A 22,685-nucleotide genomic window follows, 5' to 3' on the forward strand; every position below is an offset into this window, starting at 1 on the left:
ATGTCTTTTGGGTTCTACGTCTGGCTGTAGCTCACTTTCGTCTCTACATTGGAACGTCTGTTGGGCTCTACGTCGGGACGTATGTTGGGCTCTTCGTCGGGAAGTCTGTTCGGCTCTAAGTCGGGACGTCTCTTGGGCTCTACATCTGGCTTGAGCTCACTTTCTGCTCTACGTTGGGATGTCTGTTGGTCTCAATGTCGGGATGTCTGTTGGGCTCTACGTAGGGACGTGTCTTGGGTTCTACTTTAAGAAGTCTGGATTGATCTCGCTTTCAGATCTACGTCGGGACGACTGTTGGGCTCTATGTCGGGAAGTCTGTTGGGCTCTACGTCTGGCTTTTGCTCACTTTCAGCTCTACGTCGGAACATCTGTTGCGCTCTACGTCCGGACGTCTGTTGGGCTCTACGTCTGGCTTTAGCTCATTTGCAGCTATACATCGGGATGTCTGTTGGGCTCGAAAATGGGACGTGTGTTTGGTTCGCTACGTCACAATGTACGTTGGTGTCTACGTCTGGCTTGAGGTTAATTTCGGCTCTACGTCGGAACATCTGTTGGGCTCTACGTCGGGACGTCTCTCGGGCTCTACGTCGGGATGTATTTTGTGCTCTACCTCTGGCTGTAGCTCACTTTAAGCTGTACATCGGAACGTCTCTTAGGCTTAGCGTCAGGACGTCTGTTGAGCTCTACGTCCGGACGTCTCTTGGGCTCTACGCTTGGCTTTTGCTAACTTTCAGCTCAACGTCGGAATATCTGTTGGGCTCTACATTGGGACATCTCTTGGGCTCTACGTCTGGCTTTAGCTCATTTGCGGCTATACGTCGGGACGTTTTCTGAGCTCCACGTCGGGACGTGTGTTGGGCACTACTTCAGAACGTATGTTGGTTTCTACATCTGGCTTGAGGTTAATTTCAGCTCTACGTCGGAACATCTTTTGGGCTCTACGTCGGGACGTCGCTTGGGCTCTACGTCAGGACGTCTTTTGGGCTCTACGTCTGGCTGTAGCTCACTTTCATCTCTACGTTGGAACGTCTGTTGGGCTCTACGTCGGGACGTCTCTCGGGCTCTACGTTGAAACGTCTTTTGGGCTCTACGTCTGGATGTAGCTCACTTTCGGCTCTACATCGGAACATCTGTTGGTCTCTACGTCGGGACTTCTGTTGGTCTCTACGTCATGACGTCTGTTTGGCTCTAAGTCAGGACGTCTTTAGAGCTCTAAGTCGGGACGTCTCTTCGGCTATACATCTGGCTTGAGTTCGCTTTCAGCTCTACGTCGGGATGTCTGTTGGGCTCTACGTTCGGACGTCTCTTGCCCTCTATGTCGGAACGTACGTTGGTTTCTATTTCTGGCTTGAGGTTAATTTCAGCTCTATGTCGGAACGTCTCTCGGGCTATACGTCAGGACGTGTGTTGGGCTCAACGTCTGGCTGTAGCTCACTTTTTGCTCTACGTCGAAACATCTGTTGGTGTCTACGTCGGGACGTCTGTTGGTCTCTACTTCGATATGTCTGGCTTGAGCTCGCTTTCGGCTCTACGTCAGGACTTGTGTTGGTCTTTACGTCGGAACGTCTCTCGGGCTCTACGTCGGGACGTCTTTTGGGCTCTACGTCTGGCTGTAGCTCACTTTCAGCTCTACGTCGGGACGTCTGTTGGGCTCTACGTCGGGACATCTGTTGGGCTGTATGTCGGGCCGTTCGTTGGTTTCTACGTCTGGCTTGAGGTTAACTTCGGTTTTACGTCGGGACGTGTGTTGTGCTCTACGAAGGGACGTCGTTTGGGCTCTATGTCGGGACGTGTCTTGGGTTCTACTTTAAGAAGTCTGGCTTGAGCTTGCTTTCGGCTCTACGTTGAGACGTCTGTTGGGCTCTACATCGGGACATTTGTTGGGCTCTAAGTTGGAACGTGTCTTGGGGTCTAGTTTGGGAAGTGTGTCTTGAGCTCGCTTTCGGATCTACGTCGGGAAGACTGTTGGGCTCTACTTTGGGACGTCTCTTGGGCTCCACGTCTGGCTTTAGCTCATTTGCGGCTATACGTCAAGACGTCTTCTGAGCTCTACAAATAGACGTGTGTTGGGCGCTACATCGAAAGGTACGTTGGTGTCTACGTCTGGCTTTAGTTTAATTTCGGCTGTACATTGGGACGCGTGCTGGGCTCTACTTCGGGACGTCTTTTCGACTTTACGTCTGGATGTAGCTCACTTTCGGCTCTACGTCGGAAAGTCTGTTGGGCTCTACGTTTGGCTTTTGCTCACTTTCAGCTCTACGTCGGAACATCTGTTGGGCTCTACTTCGGGACTTCTCTTGGGCTCTACGTCTGGCTTTAGCTATATGTGGCTGTACGTCGGGACGTCTTCTCAGCTCAAAAAGGGGACGTGTGTTGGACGCTACGTCGGAACGTACGTTGGTATCTACGTCTGGCTTGAGGTTAATTTCGGCTCTACGTCGGAACGTCTCTCGGGCTCTACGTCGGGACGTCATTTGGGCTCTATGAACAGACGTTCCGACGTAGAGACGAAAGTGAGTTACAGCCAGACATAGAGCCCAAAAGACGTTATGACGTAGAGCCCAAGCGACGTCCCGACTTAGAGCCCAACAGACGTCCCGACGTAGAGCCGAAAACGAGCTCAAGACAGACATATCGAAGTAGAGACCAACAGACGTCCCGACGTAGAGACCAACAGATATTTCGACGTAGAACAGAAAGTGAGCTACAGCCAGACGTAGAGCCCAACACACGTCCCGACGTATAGCTCGGGAGACGTTCCGACGTAGAGCTGAAATTAACCTCAAGCCAGACGTAGAAACCAACGTACGTTCTGATGTAGAGAACAAGAGACGTCCCGACGTAGAGCCCAACAGGCGTTTCAACATAGAAATGAAAGTGAGCTACAGCCAGACGTAGAGCCCAAGAGACGTCCCAACGTAGAGCCCAAGCAACCTTCCGACGTAGAGACCAACAGACGTCCGGACGTAGAGCTCAGAAGACGTACCGACGTAGAGCCCAAGAGACGTCCCGACGTAGAGCCCAAGAGACGTTCCGACGTAGAGCCTAAATTAACCTCAAGCCAGACGTAGACACCAACGTACGTTCCGACGTAGCGCCCAACACACGTCCCTTTGTAGAGCTCAGAAGACGTCCCGACGTATAGCTGCAAATGAGTGTCCTGGGTTACAGTGTAAAATGTGTCAAAAGGAAAAAAAAATATTCTATTACCATCTTCAGGAGCTGTTGAGACCAGGTGGGGCGGTGCTCCCTGCCTCCCCACTCTGGACTATCTCCTGTCAATGGGCACAACAATGCCTTATCGCCTGACCCATCGATAACTCGCTCCTGGGCTATCTCCTGTTCATGGCCCATCAAGGAACTGCCTCACGACTCCCCATCCCATTGTGAGATGCTCCGCCCGGGGAGGGGGGGGAAGGAGCCAAGCAGTCCATGCCAAATAAAAATGGAGATTTTTGAACACCCTAGCAGCCTTTCTTCCACTGGATTCCCAGAGGAGCTTTTTCCCCCCCACTGGAGTTCCAGAGGACAAGAGCTACCTACCTACCACTGGACATTCAGAGGAAGACCAGACTCTTTTACCTGATTGCTGCTTCCACAGAACTACATCCATCACTTCAGGAGGACTGCAGCCAGCATCTTATCGGACTGCTACTGTCACCCTAACTGGGTGTCAGGTTGTATTCCTGACTCTGTCAGTGTAAACCAATGTTTTGTTTGTTTTTCCCTGCCTTGTGTTATATATATATATATATATATATTAGTAAAGAACTGTTATTCCTATTCCCCGTATCTTTGCCTGAAGGTCCGTTAATTTCAAAATTACAATAATTTGGAGGGAAGGGGGTTGCACTTTCCATTTCAAGGGAGGCTCCTGCCTTCCTCCACAGACACCTGTCTTTTCAAACCAAGACAATGAGCTAAAGCCAGACGTAGAGCCCAAGAGACGTCCCGACGTAGAGCCCAACAGATATTCCGACGTAGAGCCGAAAGTGAGCAAAAGCCAAACGTAGAGCGCAAGAGAGGTCTGGACGTAGAGCCCAACAGACGTCCCGACGTAGAACCGAAAGTGAGCTCAAGACACACTTACCAAATGAGTCCCCGAGACACGTCCCGTCTTAGAGTCTAACAGATATCCCGACGTAAAGCCCAATAGATGTCTCACTGTAGAGCCGAAAGCAAGCTCAAGGCAGGCTTCTTAAAGTAGAACCCAAGACACGTCCCTACGTAGAGCCCAACAGACGTCCCGACGTTGAGACCAACAGACATCCCAACGTAGAGCAGAAAGCGAGCTCAAGCCAGACATAGAGCCCAACAGACGTCCCGATGTAGAGCCAGACGTCCCAACATAGAGACCAACAGGCGTTCCAACGTAGAGCTGAAAGTGAGCTAACAGCAAAATTAGAACCCAACAGACGTCCCGACGTAGAACCGAAAGCGAGCTCAAGCCAGACGTCCTGACGCAGAGCCCAAAAGACGTCCCAACGTAGAGTCTAACAGACGTTCCAAAGTAGAGCCCAACAGACGTCCCGACGTAGAGCCGAAAGCGAGCTCAAGGAAAACGTCCCGACGTAGAGCCCAACAGACATTCCGACGTAGAGCTGAAAGTTAGCTAACTACAGACGTAGAGCCCAACACACGTCCCAACGTATAGCCCAAGAGATGTCCCGACATAAATCCCAACAAACGTCCTGACGTAGATTCAAAACCGAGCTCAAGCCAGACGTCCCGACAAAGAGCCCAAAAGACATCCCAATGTAGAGTCCAACAGATGTCTCGACATAGAGATGGAAGTAAGCTAAAAGCAGATGTAGAGCCCAAAAGACATCATGAAGTAAAGCCCAACAGACGTCCCGACGTAGAGCCCAAAGACGTGCCGTCTTAGAGCCCAACAGACGTCCCGAGGTAAAGCCCAACAGACGTCCCGACTTAGAGCCGAAAGCGAGCTCAAGCCAGACGTACCGACGTAGAGCCCAAGAGATGTTCCGATGTAGAGCTATAAGTTAGCTAATTACAGATGTAGAGCCCAACATACGTCCCGACGTAGAGCCCAAAAGATGTCCCGACGAAAAGCCCAACAGACGTCCCGATGCAGAGCCCAACACATGTCCCGATGTAGAGCCGAACACACGTCCCGACGTAGAGCCCATCAGATGTCCCGAGGTAAAGCCCAACAGACGTCCCGACGTAGAGTCCAACAGACGTTCCGAAGTAGAGCTGCAAGTAATCTAAATCCAGATGTAGAGCCCAACAGACGTCCCGACGTGGAGCCCAACAGACGTCCCGACGTAGAGCCCAACAGAAGTTCCGACGTAGAGCCGAAAGTTAGCTAACTACATACGTAGAGCCCAACAAACGTCCCGACATAGAGCCCAACAGACGTCCCGACGTAAAACCCAACAGACGTCCCGACGTAGAGCCCAAGAGATATCCCAAGGTAAAGCCCAACAGACGTCCCAACGTAGAGCCGAAAGCGAGTTCAAGCCAGATGTCCCGACGTAGAGCCCAACAGACGATCCGACGTAGAGCTGAAAGTTAGCTAACTACAGACTTAGAGCCCAACACACGTCCTAAATTAGAGCCCAACAGATGTCCTGACATAAAGCCCAACAGACGTTCCAACATAGAGCCAAAAGCGAGCTCATGCCAGACGTCCCGACGAAGAGCCCAACAGACATCCTGACATTAGAGCCCAACAGACGTCCCGACGTAGAGTCCAGCAGACGTTCCGAACTAGAGCTGCAAGTAATCTAAATCCAGATGTAGAGCCCAACAGATGTCCAGACATAAAGCCCAACAGACGTCCCGACGTAGAGCCGAAAGCGAGCTGAATACAGACGTCCTGATGCAGATCCCAAAAGACGTCCCAACGTAGAGTCCAACAGACATTCTGATGTAGAGCCCAACAGACGTCCCGACATAAAGCCTAACACACGTCGCGACGTACAGCCGAAAGCGAACTCAAGCCGGACGTCTGACGTAGACCCCAAGAGACATCGTGACGTAAAGCCCTACAGACTTTCTGACGTAGAGCTGAAAGTGAGCTCAAGCCAGACGTAGAGCCCAACAGACGTCCCGACCTTGAGCCCAACAGATGTGCCTATGTGCAGCCGTACGCGAGTGCAAGCCAGACGTCCCAACTTAGAGCCCAATAGACATCCACACATAAAGTCCAACAGATGTCCCGACGTAGAGCCAAAAGCAAACTCAAGCCAGACGTCCCGACGTAGAGCTCAACAGATGTCCCAACGTAGAGACCAACAGACATCCCGACTTAGAGCCGAAAGCGAGTTTAAGCCAGACGTCCCGACTTAGAGCCAAAAAGACGTCTCAACATAGAGCGCAACAGACTTCCGGACGTAGAGCCCAACAGACATCCCGACTTAGAGCCAAAAGCGAACTCAAGCCAGACGTCCCGACATAGAACGAACGTGAGTTCAAGCCAGACGTCCCGACTTAGAGCCCAATAGACATCCAGATGTAAAGTCCAACAGATGTCCAGATGTACAGCAGAAAGCGAGCTCAAGCCAGACGTCCCGACGGAGAGCCCAACAGACATCCCGACGTAGAGACCAACAGACGTCCCGACGTAGAGACCAACAGACATCCCGACGTAGATCCGAAAGCGAGCTCAAGTCAGGTGTCTCGACACAGAGACGAAAGCGAGCTCAAGCACACGTCCAAACATAGAGCCCAGCAGAGGTCCCCACGTAGAGCCCAACAGACGTCCCAACGCAGAGCCCAAAAGACAACCCAATGTACAGCCGAAAGCGGGTTAAAGCCAGACGTCCCGACGTAGAGCCCAACAGACGTCCCGACGTAGAGCCGAAAGTGAGCTCAAGCCAGACGTCACGATGTAGAGCCCAACAGACGTACCGACGTAGAGCCGAAAGCCAGCTCAAGCCAGACGTCCTGACGTAGAGCCCAACAGACATCCCGACGTTGAGCCCAAAGCGAGCTCATACCAGATGTCCCGACGTACATCCTAACAGACGTCCCGACGTAGAGCCGAAAGCGAGCTCAAGCCAGATGTCCCGACGTAGAGCTGAACAGATGTCCCTACGTAGAGCCGAAAGTGAGCTCAAGCCAGACGTCCCGATGTAGAGCCAACGCTGTGGATGGCAAATCCTGATTGCATTGGCATCACCCAGAGGGGCTACCCCTGGTGCAGATGGCTCCGCTGCAGAGATTTATGTTTAGGCAGACGAATGCTGTTGTTGGTTTTGTTGTTGTTGTTGCAGATAGTGAAATCACTCAAGCACTTGGAGGAGAATTGGAGGATTGCCACTTCAGTGGCCCTGCAGTGAACTGGTTCCTGTTTGCCATTGTCTCCCTGTCGTGGTGCAGGGTGTGGTGTCAAAAGTGCTGAGCAGAGGAGCACAATCCCTTCTTGTGGCTGCGCTCCTGCTCCTGCAGCCCGGGAGGCTGTTGCCCGCCTTTGCTGCTGGCTCGTGTTTTGCCTGATGAAATTCAAGGACCACCAGGGCCGTTTCCACAGAGCTGCTGCCCGCCCACGTGGCTCCTGGCTTCTGTCCCTGCAGCCTATAGTTCCCCTGCTCAGCCCTTGGATCTCTTCAGAAGGCATGTGTGAGATTCACTTCTTGCTTTCTCCAGTCATGGAGACCTTCCAACTGGACCAGAGTAGCCCTGCTATGGCACTGGCCTGGTCTGTCAACAGCCTTGACCTCATCTCGTCTGCTCCAACGGGCTCCTAAGGGTTGGGCTGACCTTACCTAAGTAACCCCTGACTTGATCTCCGTCACTGTTCGATTGTTTCTCAGCTTCTGCCTCTTAGACACACAGAACCAGAAGACCTTGCTGGTGAAGACAAAGGCCAAAAGTGCCTCAGATCTCTCTACACCTACTCTGAGGAAATTCAGCAGCAGCCACACATTATCTGCAGTTCTTCTTTAACTCTTCCTGAAGCAGTAACAGCTCCTCATTGTGCCCTTGAATTGCCTTGCAAGTGTCAGCCTCACAGGAGCTATGGCTTTTCTAAAACAAAAGGGAGTTCTGAATTCCTCCTTTGTTTGATCCTTGCATCCACTTCTTGTAGGCTTCCTTTTTTTCTGTGTAGCTTCCCTGTGAGTCTCCTGTTCCCCCAAGCTTCTCTCCTGACAGCTCTGTTTGTTGTCCTGACTCTTGCTGCGCACTCTCTTGTGCTTGAAAGACACTGTCCTTGAAGACCAGCTATACTGAGCATTGCTGCCCTTTTGTGCTGCTCACATACATGGGCTCCTGCCCTAAAATTCACAAGGCTTGGCCAAAGCCTGCTCCTCTGAGGTCTCGCATCTGCACTCTTCTATTCTCCTTCTGCTTGGGAGTGGAGACACCATGCTTCCGTGGTCATGACAGGAAAGGTTTTCACACCCATGCCCAGCTCTTCCTTCTTTGAAAGCAGCAGATGCAGATGAGCATCACTCTTGCTGACCAAGCTAGCAGCTGTGCTATAAACACCTGTGTCCCAAGCCCCTCCAGAAACCTCCAAGACTGTTTACATGTTGTTGTAGTCCCCTTCCAGTGAATGCCAGTTAATTCAAGTCTGCAAGGGGACTTAAATGGGTTCTCTGCCTCACACCAAAATGTGCTGGAGTGGATGGTAGACGGCAGTGTGGAGAGGAAAGGGGGTGCCCACAAAGAGAGCAAACCCTGCTCTCCTCAAGGCCAGAGAGAAACAGAGCAGGGCTGTGCAGTCTGTACAGGAAAGGGGTTTGTTGTCTGTTGTGTCTCTGCAGCCCCAAGGGCCTGTGGTGGAGAGGAAGCTGACCTCAGGAAGGAAAACATGAAGTTGAAAATGTCTTTGATTTGGACATGCTGTGACTCAAGGCACACTGTGAAAACCATTCGCCTGATCCATGATTGTATCATTGAGGGGACAGTTACACACTGGAGGAGAGAAGAACCAACAGAGTTGGAGAAGGAATGTCCATGAGCGAAGACCTTGCTGCGATGAGCTTTGTACTCACACTCTGCCCGACATTTACTGGATAGAGACAGGACACCCCTTAGGTGACTTCAGGGGTGGGATTCAGTCACTGGCCCAAAGGCATTGACTCTGAGCTGCCCTGGGTTGTGCCTGCCACTCAACTAGTCTGAAGGGGGGTGGGGTTCCTGGGTTGGAGCTGTGCTGTCCGTGTCAGGTGCCTGCAGTTGTGCTGGGGAGCTCTGGTGCCTCCCATAGCACTATGGGCCTGTATTTGGATATTAAATTGAAGTTCAGCTGCCCCGAATTAGGGCAGGCAATGAAGGGATGCACAGGAGACAACTGCCGTTAGACTCGAAGGACATAGAGAAAATACAGCTGATGGAGAAGAGAAAGAGAGAGACTTGGCTCTGCCTGTGCCACATGGCTCCATTTGATCAGCTGAATACCTCTAGAGGATGCCCTGGACATAGGGAATAGTTACAGGTTCAGTGGTCTTACCTGTGGGCACCTTCTGTCTTTTAAGTTAGCCAACGGAATTTCCCACCAGCCTCTAAGAAGATGCCCCCAGATGCTGCCCTGTGCCTAGGAACTGCTCCATCAGAGCTTGCAGTTACCAGCATGCAGCTTGGTCACCTCTGGCACAAAATCTGTCACCAAGTGTCTGTGCCTGAGCACCTTCCTCCTGCCCTCCATTTCCAGTAACGAGCAAGGGAGCTGAGACAAGGAGCTCACATGCAGGAGCCTATCTTTTGCACGTCTGAACTGAGGCAAGAGGGATCCCCCCTCCTGCGGGTTTGTGGTGTGCATGGGATGGAGCTAACTCCTCTTTTAGCCCTGGGGACTACAGACCCAGGATGACATGCCTCCCTTGAGACAGCTGAATCCCTTCCCTCAGGTCAGGTGAAGGAGATTCCTCCCTGTATTTTAGAAGAGTCCAGGAAGACCCACCGCTGAATCGTGAGGTCCAGACAGGCCCCCCTCACTTTCTAAACTTCCTCTCCAAGAGGAGTGTAGGTGCAGCTCGATCCAGCCTTAGCCCCCGACTGCAAAGAAGAATTTGGAGCCTCGGTTCTAGCAGACACACGTGTTCCTGAGCTGCCTCCCCTCGTGAGTGCCAGAAGGTCAACTGCCCCAAGGACGTGTGTGGCTGTGGTGAATACTGGAGAGTCCCTGCCGGGAAACCTTGCCAGCTGGGGTTAAAGCACAACCAACACAAACTCCAGAGGTCTATTCCAGTGCTGCACTGTTCCCCTGGTGATTGGGGTTTTTTTATTCTTTATGTCAAGTTAGAAAACATCACACAACCCCGTGGATGAGATCATAGCAGGGGAACATGACTTTCATGTCTTAACTTTTTACAGCTGATTCCACACAAGCACACCGTAGATAGTCCGTGACGTCTAGCAAGCAATTTCTCAGCCCTGAGAGTAGTCATCTCTTCATCGGTTGTTTCACCCTCGGCCTCATTGACCCCTGCCCATCCCTTGACGATTTCCCTTTAATGTGTGGTTTGTCAGGCACAGCTTGAAGTAGCTACTGGCGTCAAGCTATAGAGGGACACTGAAGATGCTCTGGAGTACAAAGATGCCATGGTGGGGCATGGCATAACGGGAGGGCCTCAGGAGACCTTTCCCCGTCTTGAGGAGGATGAAAGCCAGGTTGGACACAGGGTTTTGTTGGAGCAAGTATGGGGTGCTTTATTCAGGCCACCACGTACCCCAGGGAGAGTTCTGGTACTATTTGGGACTCTTTTGCATATTCTATAGTATCACTTTGTCCAGAGGAGTCTCTCCAAGGCAATTCTCGCTTCCTTATTCCTCAGGCTATAGATGACAGGGTTAAACATGGGGGTCACAACTGTGTAAAGCAGGGCAAGGTATTTGTTGGTGCCTATGGAATCCCTTGACCGTTGCTTTAAGTAGACAACTGTGGCCAAGCCATAGCAGAGCGTCACCACCCAGAGATGGGAAGAGCAGGTGGAAAAGGCTTTGTGTCTGCCCAAGGCCAACGGTATTTTCAGAGTTTCCCTGGTAATTTTAACGTAAGACACAACTATGAAGGAGAAGGGAAGGACTCCGAATGCCAGGATGATGGTGTACAGCATCCCTTGGTTCCAGAAAGTGTCTGCACAGGCCAGTGCCAGCAGAGGGGGGAGGTCACAGAAAAAGTGGTGAAGGTGACAAGATGCACAGAAGGGGAAAATGAACACCTGGTGGGTCTGTCCTACTTGCACTGGTAAAACAGTCAGCCACAACCCCACCACCAGCCTGATGCAGAGACCCCTGCTCGTGACAACGGCATATTGCAGGGGGTCAGAGAGGGCTATGCAGCAGTCGTGGGCCATGGCAACAAGGAGAAGGCATGTGATGCTGCCCCACAAAACCAGAAAATACAGCTGGGCAGCACAGCCAAGACCCTGAGGAGGAGGTCCTGGGCACTACGAGGGATGCCATATGAGCTGGTGGTACACGCTCACCGTGTGTAAGGCCAGCTACAGATGGGACTGCAGAGACGGGGCTACGTTAGGGGGTGCGTGGCCACCCAGGCAAGGGACCTGTAATCCCCCTTGGCTCAGCACTGCTGTGGCCACATGTGGATTACCAGAGTCTGGCTTTGGGGCTGCCTTGCCTGGAGGAATGGAGAGGAAACAGAAAGCCTGCCAAGGAGATCTGACAGGGTGGTGTTTGGAGCCTGTGTAGGGAGGATGAAGGTTCTGGGCTTCTTTAGCCTGCTGAAGTGGAGGCTCAGGGCACTACAGGAGCAGCGTGCACCTGCTTGAAGGGTGGTTTCAGAGCTGACGGAGGTATTCTTGGTAGTGGGAAGAGAAGGAAACCTCCACAAACTGCAACTTAGAAGGTTCAGACTGGAGGGGAGAACAAAATAAATGTCTCACAGAGGTAGCCTTGCGGTGCAAGATGTCCCCCAGAGGACGTCTGTATCAGCCTGTGGCTCTGTGTTTCAAGGAATGGCCAGCAAGAGTGGAGAGACATGAGGGAAGGTGTAGAAATGGTGGGGTGAGAGCTGGGTGGGAAAGCAAGAAGAGTGTCAAGAGCCTGAAGGGAAACAGGTGCAGGCTTAGGGCAGGGCAGGACAGCCTGCAGGAGAGATGGCCAAGGGCTGTAGAAAGCTGAAAGGTCTAAGAGGCCTGAGGTCTTGGTCCTCTTGGCTAGAGCAGTTGCCTCTGCCAGCGAGGCTGGTGAGATGGAACTTGGAGGGTGTCAGGATGTGCCTTCCCAGGGCCTGAGGGTACCAAGGCTTGGCCTTTCTGCTTCCTAAAGCAAAGTAAAGGGGTTTCTCAGCATTCCAACCACCTGCACAGGGCCTTGGCCTGCCTGCAAGCATGGCCTCCAGTGATCTGCTCTAAGGAGGCCCTGGGGAGGCTTTATCAGTAAGGGCCCTCAGGGGGCCCAGTCAGGGCTTCAAGGGACTTCTGGGCTTTGCTTCTGACTTTGACTTCAGCAGAGGTTTCTTCAGACTTCTCTCAGTACCTGAGAGTCATGGAATGAGCCCCAAATGCCCTAATGAGCTGTTTACCTTGTCATTTTCTTCAAGACTTCAAAACTTGCACAGATAACTGGAGCTATTTCATAGTGTAGTTCAGGAGGAAGATTTCAAAGTGTATCTAAGAATTATTTTTTTTTTAAAGGGTTACACCTTTTACACCTTCTGCCTTTTATTTCAGAGAAGGTGTTAGAGCAGCATTCTCCAAGTGCTAATGATCCCAAGGGTCTCCTCAGGAGGTCTAGACTGGTCAGAAAGGCATTTTTTTGAGGTCTGACACTGTATGGACAACCTTGCTCCTCATCTCCCCAACCCCATCATTTTCCTCATTGTCCCCTGGAACCTGCATCACCTTTTGTGACATCAGCCTTCTGCACTGCAGTCTGCAGCTGGATGTTACAGCTCCATTGTATCATCTCCCGCCTGCTCTCCTGACAGACCTTGCTGCACACGGGCACAGAAGAACTTTCCTGATGTGTAGAGAACAGTGAGGCATGATGAAGTTTCATGAACAATAAAACACACTCTGCAAGCATATGCTCTGTCCGAGCTGTCTCTAATGATGTTGAACTTTCTACTAGCGATAATCTGAGGAGAAATATCTACAGTAGGTGCATACAAGATAATTAGGAATAAAGACAATGAAAGAGTTGGCTAAGGACACAATTAGACTGTTGAAAGACATGTAAGATTTTACTGCCTGAAGCTCAAAACAGCAACATAGTTGAGAGGCATCTGAATGAGCAAAGATTAAGGGGAGGAGGAAACCACAGAGTAATGATCTGGACAGTCTGTATCTGAAAAGATGACTTCAGAAGTGGTCATTGTATCCTGAACAGGTGCAAATATCTGAAAGATTGAAGAAATTAGATCCACCATAGAAAAGGAAGAACAGTGTTAGTGAACTCACAGGGGAAGATGGATATTTCTTTGGAATATCCCTTTGGAAAGGTCATGGGATTGGCAGAGGTCTCTTCTGAGAGAGGACAAACATCCGTCTTTGAAAGAGGCCGAAAGTGCATCCCAGGGAACCCCAGACTGTACAAGCTCACACTGGGGAGGAGTGTGACATCAATGAGAGTCCTCTTGGGTGACAGTTCTGAGCACCTGAGAGAGAGTAACTGTCAACATGGACTCTCCAAGGGTCACTCGTGCCTCAACAACCTGACAGCCTGCACTTGTGCATGAGGAGATAAAAAGTGGCTGCCATTTGCCTCAGCTTCAGCCCAACCCTTGACATGGTCTCCCTCAATATTCTTCTACCCAAGTCAGGCCATTCCAGTCTCGATGGGTAGAGAAACATTAGGTTAAAACTGCATTAGAAAAAGCGTTGCTGGCAGGTGGAGGGAGGTGACCCTTCCCCTCCATTCAGCACTGGTGATGCCACACCTGGAGTGCTGTGTCCAGTGCTGGGCTGCCCAGGGCGAGGAAGTTGCTGATCTACTAAAGCAAGTCCAGCAAAGGGCCACAGAGCTGGTTTAAGGGACTGGAGCAGCTTTCATAGGTGTTAAGGCTGAGAGTTGTGGGACTGTTCTGTCTGGAGAAGGAAGCTTGGAGGGATTTTATTAATGTATAGGAATACCTGATGGGAGGGCATGAAGACCAGGGAGCCAAACTTTTCTTGGAAGTTCCCAGTGACAAGGGGGTGATGGACACAGATATATGGACACAAAATTCTGTCTGAAACAGGTAAATGCTTTTTGACTGGAAGGGTGGTCAACAACTGGAACAGAGTGCCCCAGTAGATTGGTGGAGTCTCCATCAACTGACCTCGACCAGGTCTTCAGCAACCTGCTCCAGCTGGCTCTGCCTCAGCTGGGGTTTGGACTAAATGATTTCAGTGTCTTTAGTTGACCATTGAATGTCCCTTCCAACCAAATCTATTCATGATTCTATGATTCTAAAAGCTCATTTTGGTGAGGAGTGTGCCATCAATTAGAGTCCTCTTGGGTGACATTCCTGGGCACCTAAAAGAGAAGAATGTGTCCAAATGCAGGCAGTATGGACTTAGCAAGGATACATACTGGGACATCCGTGGGGAACACACAGACGTTTCCTGGGTCCTGTTCAATTTAATACCTGTATCCATGACCCAGAGGAGTCACCGTGTTTAACAAGAACAAATGTCAGATTTGACCCCTGGGATGAAAGAACACCAGTCACAAGTGTAGACTGGGAGAGGAGTGGCTGGAGAGCAGCCATGCAGAATGGGATCTGGGGGTGCTGGTTGACAGCAGGCTCAACAGGAGTCACCAAGGTTCCCCATCAGCCAAGAGGGCAAACTGGAAGCTGGGGTGCTTCAAACAAAGTAGAACCAGCCAGCCCAAAGAGGGGATTATCCCACTCTGTTCAGCGTTGGTGTGGCCTCACCTTGACTACTGTGTGCACTTCTGGGCCCCACAATTTTCAAGGATGTTAAGATACTTAAGGTGATCAGAGGAGGGCAACAAAGCTGGTGGCAGGGCTGGAAGGCATGTCCTATGAGGAACGGCTAAGGAGAGTGGGTTTGTGTAACTTGGAGAAAAAGAGGCTGAGGAGTGACCTCATTGCTCTCGACAGCTTCCTGAGGAGGGGACATGGAGAGGGAGGTGCTGAGCTCTCCTCCCTGATATCCTGTGACAGGGCATGTGGGAATGGTTCCAAGCTGCACCAGGAGAGGTTTAGACTGGACATTAGGAAGTATTTCTTTAACAAGAGATTGGTCAAACCCTTCAACAGGCTTCCTAGAGAGGTGGTCAACACCCCAAGCCTGTCAGTGTTTAAGAGGCATTTGGACAATGCCCTTAAGGACATGATTTATCTTTTGGTGAGAAGAGAAGTGGTCAGGCAGTTGGACTAGATGATCATTGTAGGCCCCTTCCAACTGAACCATTCTATTCTATAGACATACCTGTACAGGACGGATCCCTCCAGCACCTGGGGTCTGACACTCAGTCTCCTCAGCATGAGCCCCTGAGGCTACAGTCCCATTCTAGGTGCTGGTACAGACCACCTAAGTCTCACACACACACCCACACACAAACTCTGACCTCCAGTCACTCCGGTCTCTCAGTTGCTGGCACAAACAACACAAAGCCTGTCTGATGCCCTGGTCCTGCTCCAGTTGCTACACTCACAGCCCTGTGTTCATAGATTCACACAGAGGAGAGATTGACTCACCCAGGAAAGAGTTAGAAATAAAGTTTAATGAGAAGACAGAACAGGTTATACTTGTCGGGGTCCTCCCCTAAACTTCCCATAATAAGTCCCGTGCAATCCAAAAATGCTCCTGCCCTGCATCCCAAAAGGTATCCTACACCTCCAGGCAACAGTCCCCTTAGCCCAAGTGGTGATCCAGGAAGCTGCTCTCAGTGACTCATCTTGATGGGTTTCACACCTAGACAATGGGGCTGATGGCTCTCCCAGGGCAGCCCTGGTAGGAGCTGGGACAACTTGTTCTTTCCCACAAGAACATCAGCCTCCCAAGGCATCTGTGTTTGCAGGTCACATTCATATGCACTGATATTATTTAAGATGTGACAGCAGGTCATTGGAATCGCTGTCCGGAAAGGCATCATGATGAGGGGAAAAGCTGTACTGTTGCACAGGCAATGGCTTTGTTCAGGGCCAGCATCACAGCCTTGTTTCTAAGGCTGTAGACAAATGGATTTAAGAATGGGTACAGGACAGTGTTCAGCAAAGCTACGATTCTGTTTGTCTCCAAGGAAACATCTTCTGAAGGACACACGTAGAGAGCAACGCAGCTCCCATATGCAATGGCCAAGGTGGTGACCTGGAAGAACATGTAGTAAAAGCCTTTTTCCTCCTAGAGGCTCTGGAAGGTGTAGAATACAGAGAAGGATGCCCATGTAAAATGCCAGAGTTAAACATAAGGAACCCAGTACGACACAGGGTAATAAAAAAGAGTCTAGTTTCCAAAGCAGGCTGGTGTCAGAGCAGGACAATTTGAATAAGGGGGAGTTGTCACAAAAAAAATGGTGGATCTTGTTAGAGCCACAGAAAATCAGTGCATAGAGGAGGACCAGACGGTAACTCATGGGTATGATGCCTGTGACCCAAGCAGCAACAACCAGGCGGATGCAGAGCTGGGGCTTCATGATGGCAGCGTAACACAAAGGCTGGCAGATGGCAACATAGCGGTCAAAGGACATGACAACCAGAAGAGCAAACTTTGTGCAGCCCAGGGCAAAATAGAAGTAGGATTGGGCAAAGCAGCTGCTTAGTGAGATTCTTCTCCTACCAGATGCCAGGACCACAACGAGTTTGATGCTTGTGGAGGATGTAAACCAGATCTCCAGGAAGGACAGGTTGCTGATGAAAAAGTACATGGGGGTTTGCAGGCGGTGATACATCCACACCAGGAAAATGATGGTCGCTTTCCCCATCACTGTTGTCAGGTAGATGAGCAGAAGGACCAGAGAGAGAAATAGCTGTAGTCTTTGATCAAGCCCCGAGAAACCCTCTAGGATGAACTCAGTAACTGCAGTTTCATTTTCTGGTCCTGTGCTCAATTTCAGTTCATCCTGACGAGACAGGAACCTGGAAAAAAACAAGTGTGATAATTTCACCATCTGGGTGAAAAGTTCTGTCCTTCCTTCTCTGCTGCTTTCCTTTCTTGCAGTCTTCCTATATGACACAGACAGAGACAGTCCTTCAAGCATTTCTCCCACCTAAATTTTTCTGTTTCGCATTTCAGTGGGAGTCCTCACAGAATTTGTTGTCTCTTTTCTACCCTTTCCAAACACTCACGAAAGATTTCTTTCTCCAGAACACACTTTAAAGAGGCTGTTAGCTATTTCACTCCATTCCTTGGTAATCCCAAATCCACCAAACATCTGTCACACCTATGTGCCAAACTCTCCTCTTCTATTGCACAAATACTAAACGATCAAAACAAATGAAATCAAATCAAATCTGTATGTTGAAAGCTGTTCTTTCTGTTTTTCCATACTTGCCTTTTTGGGCTAGGAATCACTAAGAATCTGTTGATTTAAAAATAAGTACTATCAAGTATCTCTTCCGTAATCCCCCACTTTCTTCCATGGCTTCTTGTTCTCTGTTTCTTCAGGAGAGGACAGGGGTGGGAAGGGGGAACAAGGACCAAGTCTGGCTTGTCTTCCTTAGTACTCTAAATAGTGACTGAAATTTTCTGTGGTTCCACACAGTCTCATCTGACATCCGCCTGCACTGAAATGCAGTTGTTTCCAAACAGCTGCTCATTGCTATTACCCTCAAATGTCCTGACCTAAAGGCAAAGCAAGGTGTCTGGAAGAGATTTGTAAGCTTTCTTTTGCATGCCAGATATAGGCTGGGAGGACCCAGCCTCTAGTGTTTTCTCTTGTCTCCATTGAGTATAGAGGGAGCCTCTGGGAAACAAGTTCTCACAGGCACCTGCAGCAAAGTCGGTGACACTCACCGTTCAAGTCTCAAATCTCTGATGTACTAAGTCATTATTTTTTAAACTCAAAATATGCATCTAACAGAAGGAAGCACAAGAATAGTATATACAATAACAACCAATGCTTTTCCCTTCATCTTTACCATTGTTTTTAGACATAGAAAGGAGCAGAGCTAATGACCCCAGACACAGGATGATTCACAACGCAAGGGAGGAGAGCGAGGGGAGGAGCTGGTCAGTTTGAAGCAGTGAAACAAAACTTCTCCACAGGCTGTGTTGTCCTCTCAGGCTCTGTCCCAGGGCAGAATGGGTAGCATTAGGCAAGGAGCAAAATGGGAAGTTCAGCATAGGGTGGTGCTCCACGTTGGCACGACATTTCAGCTTGGGGCTCAGGCTAGTCTTATATATAAAAATGCCCGGCTTGTTCTTTGCCTGTAGTCTGGCACAGGGGAAGCTCTGCACTGGGTTCATCTGGAAAACTCTCTGAGGTTAAAACACTGGCTGCATTTGAGCAAAAGTTCAAGCTCAGTCACCTCCAGCAGTTTGAGCGTGGTGAATCGGTGAATCAGAGGTGGCTGTCTCAGTTTCCATTTCTAGGTCAGTTAACACACTCAAAGGCTGGTGTCTTCTTACTCTGTTGGGTGACACCTAAATTATCTAAAATTATTCTTCTCCTGAAGGCACCTCCTTAGGGGAACCTGCAGGTTTGCAGACAGATTCTGTTCAGGCCCTGCATCATCAAACACGCAGCCAGCATATGCAATACGGAGTAAAGAAATTGAGGATGTGCAGGCAAAGGATATCCAGGTGAAGAAGGCCTTATTGTGGCTTTGCACAGAGGTTATCCTCAGGATGGTGCCTATCATGGAGGCATAAACCACAGCAGTCCATGTAAAGGAGCTCAGCAGCACAGCGGAGGAGAGAGCAACGCTCCTGGTTCATAGCAGCTGGTGTCCATGTGGGCTCCTCTCAGCAAAGGGATGATGACCCAGAATAAGCAGTCTCTGCACGGGGCACAGAGGGTCTGGTGGCACACAAGATGGTGAGGCTGAGCATGGACAGAGGAGCCATTCCCCAGCAGGTGAACACAAGCACGGAGCACAAGCAGGAGTTGGCAAAGACAAGAGCAATGCGAGGGCTTGCAAATGGCCCTGCAGCCATTGAAACATGTCGCAACACATTGGTTAAACTCAGTAGTGCCCAGGAAGACAGAGAATGTCTGCGGCTCGTGAGCAGCCACAGAGATCTCTTAGTCTGCAACACAGGACGGACAAACATGTAAGGGGGAAGGACCAAAGTGAACCAAATCCATGGGTTGATGCTGCAGGGGATGCAAGGCCCCCTCATGACCTTCACCCCAGATCAGCCTGAGAGGGGAAAGGGATGGGACTCGCTGTCTTCCCAGCTGTGTATGTGCTGCTGCTGGTGTGGTGGCTTTAAAGGAGAGAAGGGATGGAAGGAGGTAACAGGATTCAGGCAGCTCCTGCCCTGAGCCTTGAACAAGAGTAAAGGAAGAGAACAGGGAAGTGAACAGGTGCAGACCCTTAGACATGAGAAGAACACAAACCTGCAGGACAGCAGCCAATGGGGCTAGAGGTAGTGGCCTGTGGACAATGCCTGTACACCAATTATAGCTTACTTAGTGGCGTGTATACTAGTAGAGAAATGTATATAATGATGCTGTAGCAAACAATAAAGGTCTTCGATTCACTCTCGATCAGAGTCCGTGCCCTCAATCTCCACAAATTGCACCCAAACAGGGACTTGAATTGCGGCAGTGAGCGACCGGTGGAAAGCCCAGCAGAACAAATAAAGCAGTGGATTGAGAGCTGCCGTCCGTACAGGTAATCACCTAGGAAAAAACATGAGCGGCTGGGAACATAACTTAAGGAGTAGCTGATCCAGGGGCAACCCCGTTGAACTCCCCAGGGTCATGAAAGGAAGCAGGATCATGAAGTCACATTGATCTTCTCTGCAGGACAGGGGTGAGCAATGGTGCATAATGGGTACCTCTGTGTCTACAGAGGAAAAGACTGTCATGAAGAGCTAAATAAACTGAAGAAGCAGCTGGATAAACAAAGCAAGAATCTCAATAGTTTAAAAAGTGAATTGGAACAAATTATGCAGGAGAGAGAGGCCAAAATTGAGTCCTAACTTAAGCGTATCTTGAAGTGGGTCACAGTCGCAGTCCCCGGAGTGGACTCATGTACTATCTATTCCCCTGAGATATGGGACAAAGTTCGCCACAAGGCTCGGGAAGAGGAGGACTTGGAAATGTTGCGTGCCTTGCCGGTTAAGTACAGGCACCAGATGGACCCCCTGGAGCACCCCCTCTCCGAGTACCCCTGGTTCCATGGGACGCTGTCTTGGTTTGAAAGACAGGTGTCTGCGGAGGAAGGCAGGAGCCTCCCTTGAAATGGAAAGTGCAACCCCCTTCCCTCCAAATTATTATAATTTTGAAATTAACAGGCCTTCAGGCAAAGATATGGGGAACAGGAATAACAGTTCTTTACTAATATATATATATATATATATATATAAAACACAAGGCAGGGAAAAACCAAACAATCCCCTGGTTTACACTGACAGAGTCAGGAATACAACCTGACACCCTGTTAGGGTGGCAGTAGCAGTCCGATAAGATGCTGGCTGCAGTCCTCCTGAAGCGATGGATGTAGTTCTGTGGAAGCAGCAATCAGGTAAAAGGGTCTGGTCTTCCTCCGAAGGTCCAGTGGTAGGTAGGTAGCTCTTGTCCTCTGGAACTCCAGTGGGGGGAAAAGCTCCTCTGGGAATCCAGTGGAAGAAAGGCTGCTAGGGTGTTCGAAATCTCCGTTTTTATTTGGCATGGACTGCTTGGCTCCTTCCCCGCCCCCAACCCCCCCCCCCCCCCCCCCCGCCCCGGGTGGAGCATCTCACAATGGGATGGGGAGTCGTGAGGCAGTTCCTTGATGGGCCATGAACAGGAGATAGTCCAGGAACGAGTTATCGATGGGTCAGGAGATAAGGCATTGTTGTGCCCATGAACAGGAGATAGTCCAGAGGGGGGAGGCAGGCAGCACCACCCCACCTGGTCTCAACAGCTCCTGAAGATGGTAATAGAATACTTTTTTTTTTCCTTTTGGCACATTTTACACTGTAACCTAGGACAAGCAGTTTGCTCAGTCTCCTCTCAGTAGCTGAGATTTCTTCACTTAAGGCCAAATACCCCACGGGCCTCCTTAAAAGAAAGAAAGCCCTAAGGAGATATTTGTCTGTCTTTAATTTTTTTTCAAGTCTTCAAGATTTCTGTAGCTAATTGGAATCCTTTCAGAATGTACTTACAGATGAAAATTGAAAATTGCACCTAATTAAAATTAATTTTAAAGTGTATTTTTATTTAATTTTCAGTTTAGAGAAGAAATGATAGTAGCATTCTGCAACTGATTGTGATGCAGAGTGTCTCCTCAGGAGCTCTGGACAGCTAGGAACAGCAGTCCCTTGAGGTCTGAATCTATGGTCAGCTTTGCTCCTCACCTCCTCTACCTCCCCATTGCTGTCTTTGCCAACAGGGATTTACCTCCTGTCTTGCCTCAGACTTCTCCACTCAAGTCTGCAGACAACTGTTACATCTCCATTGCACCATCTCCCACCTGCTTTCCTTAGAGAACTGCCTGCACACAGGCACAGAAGGATTTCTCCCACGGGCAAGACAAGGAAAGTAAAGCATGACCAAGTCTCATCAACAATAAAACACACTCCTCAACCGTGTGCTAAGTACAAGGTGTCTCTAATGAGGTCGCCTTTCGACAAGGGATAATCCAGTGAGAAATGCGTTAGATCGATAGATACAAAAAGGTAGGTATAAACATAATGAAAGAGCTGGCGAGAGAAAACTAGACTACTGAAATCTTTTAGCCCCTGAAGCTCAAAGCAGCTGCATAGGTGAGAGGTGTCTGAAGGAGAAAAGTGGAGAATGATGGAAAAGGCCTTTGCCTGGGCAGTTGACATCTGAAAAGATGACTTTAGAAATGGTCATTTTATCAGGACAGGAGAAAATACTTGAAAAGGCAGAGAAATCAAATACAGCATGTGACAGGCAGAGTAGTGGTAATGCAGTTGCAGAGGAAGATCACCATGGCTTTGGCAAAGACCCAGCTGGCCCCTGGCCTCACACCTCCTCAGCCACCATGGCCATCCCAAGCCCCTGCACAACCCAGCTGCAAGCTCTTGCTCTCCCAACTCCCCAGGCACCTGGGACCTCAGCAACAGCTGCAAACCCAGGGGCTGCCTCCTGGCCTCCCATTTCCTCAACCCCCTGGACATCACAGGCACCTCCACCTGTCAGGACCTTGCTTCTGCCCTATCTCCTGCTCAGGCACAGATGACATCATAAGCACCTGCACAAGCCAACTGCCTGCTCCTGCTGGAACTGACACAAACCCTGAAGTCACACCATCAGAAGCAGCACAATCCTACTGCCTACTCCTGGCCTATCACCTCCTGAGCCATCAGGGACAGCTGAAGGAGCTGCACAAGGCAGGGGCTGCTCTTGACCTGTCACCTGTGCAGCCACCCATGACGTCGCCCATCACGACCCATTTAGCTTAGTATCCTGTTTTAATGTGAAGCAAGAACAGCAGGGGTAGCACTGACCCAAATATTCTTAATTTTCCTACCACAAAGGAACCTCAGAGCACTCCAGAGAGTCTGGCGGCTCTAAGCGACCAATGGAGTACTTTAGCCCTCCAGAAGCCTGTTCTAGCCAATAAAAGCCTTCATGTCTGAGCTGTGAGTGTAGTTTACTTACACCACCTCACTCAAAAAACAAGAGGTGGGGAATGCTACACTTGCACTTTTGACACTGACCCTTCCTTACAGAGA

The 22,685-nt window shown here is 50.1% G+C and overlaps 1 protein-coding gene across 1 annotated transcript; it reads right to left on the reverse strand.

The window, feature by feature from the left end:
• Positions 1–10,694: 10,694 nt before the first annotated feature.
• On the reverse strand, positions 10,695–18,691 carry LOC147412316 (olfactory receptor 10AG1-like). Its single transcript, XM_086481483.1, has 3 exons — positions 18,510–18,691; positions 16,473–16,966; positions 10,695–11,164 (listed from the first exon to the last, which is right to left on the reverse strand). The coding sequence occupies exons 1-3, from the start codon at positions 18,689–18,691 to the stop codon at positions 10,695–10,697; spliced, it is 1,146 nt and encodes a 381-aa protein (XP_086337609.1).
• Positions 18,692–22,685: the final 3,994 nt, after the last annotated feature.

The sequence above is a fragment of the Leptosomus discolor genome, unplaced genomic scaffold, assembly GCF_034619465.1.
Source record: "Leptosomus discolor isolate bLepDis1 unplaced genomic scaffold, bLepDis1.hap2 HAP2_SCAFFOLD_31, whole genome shotgun sequence".
Taxonomy (NCBI): Eukaryota; Metazoa; Chordata; class Aves; order Leptosomiformes; family Leptosomidae; genus Leptosomus; species Leptosomus discolor.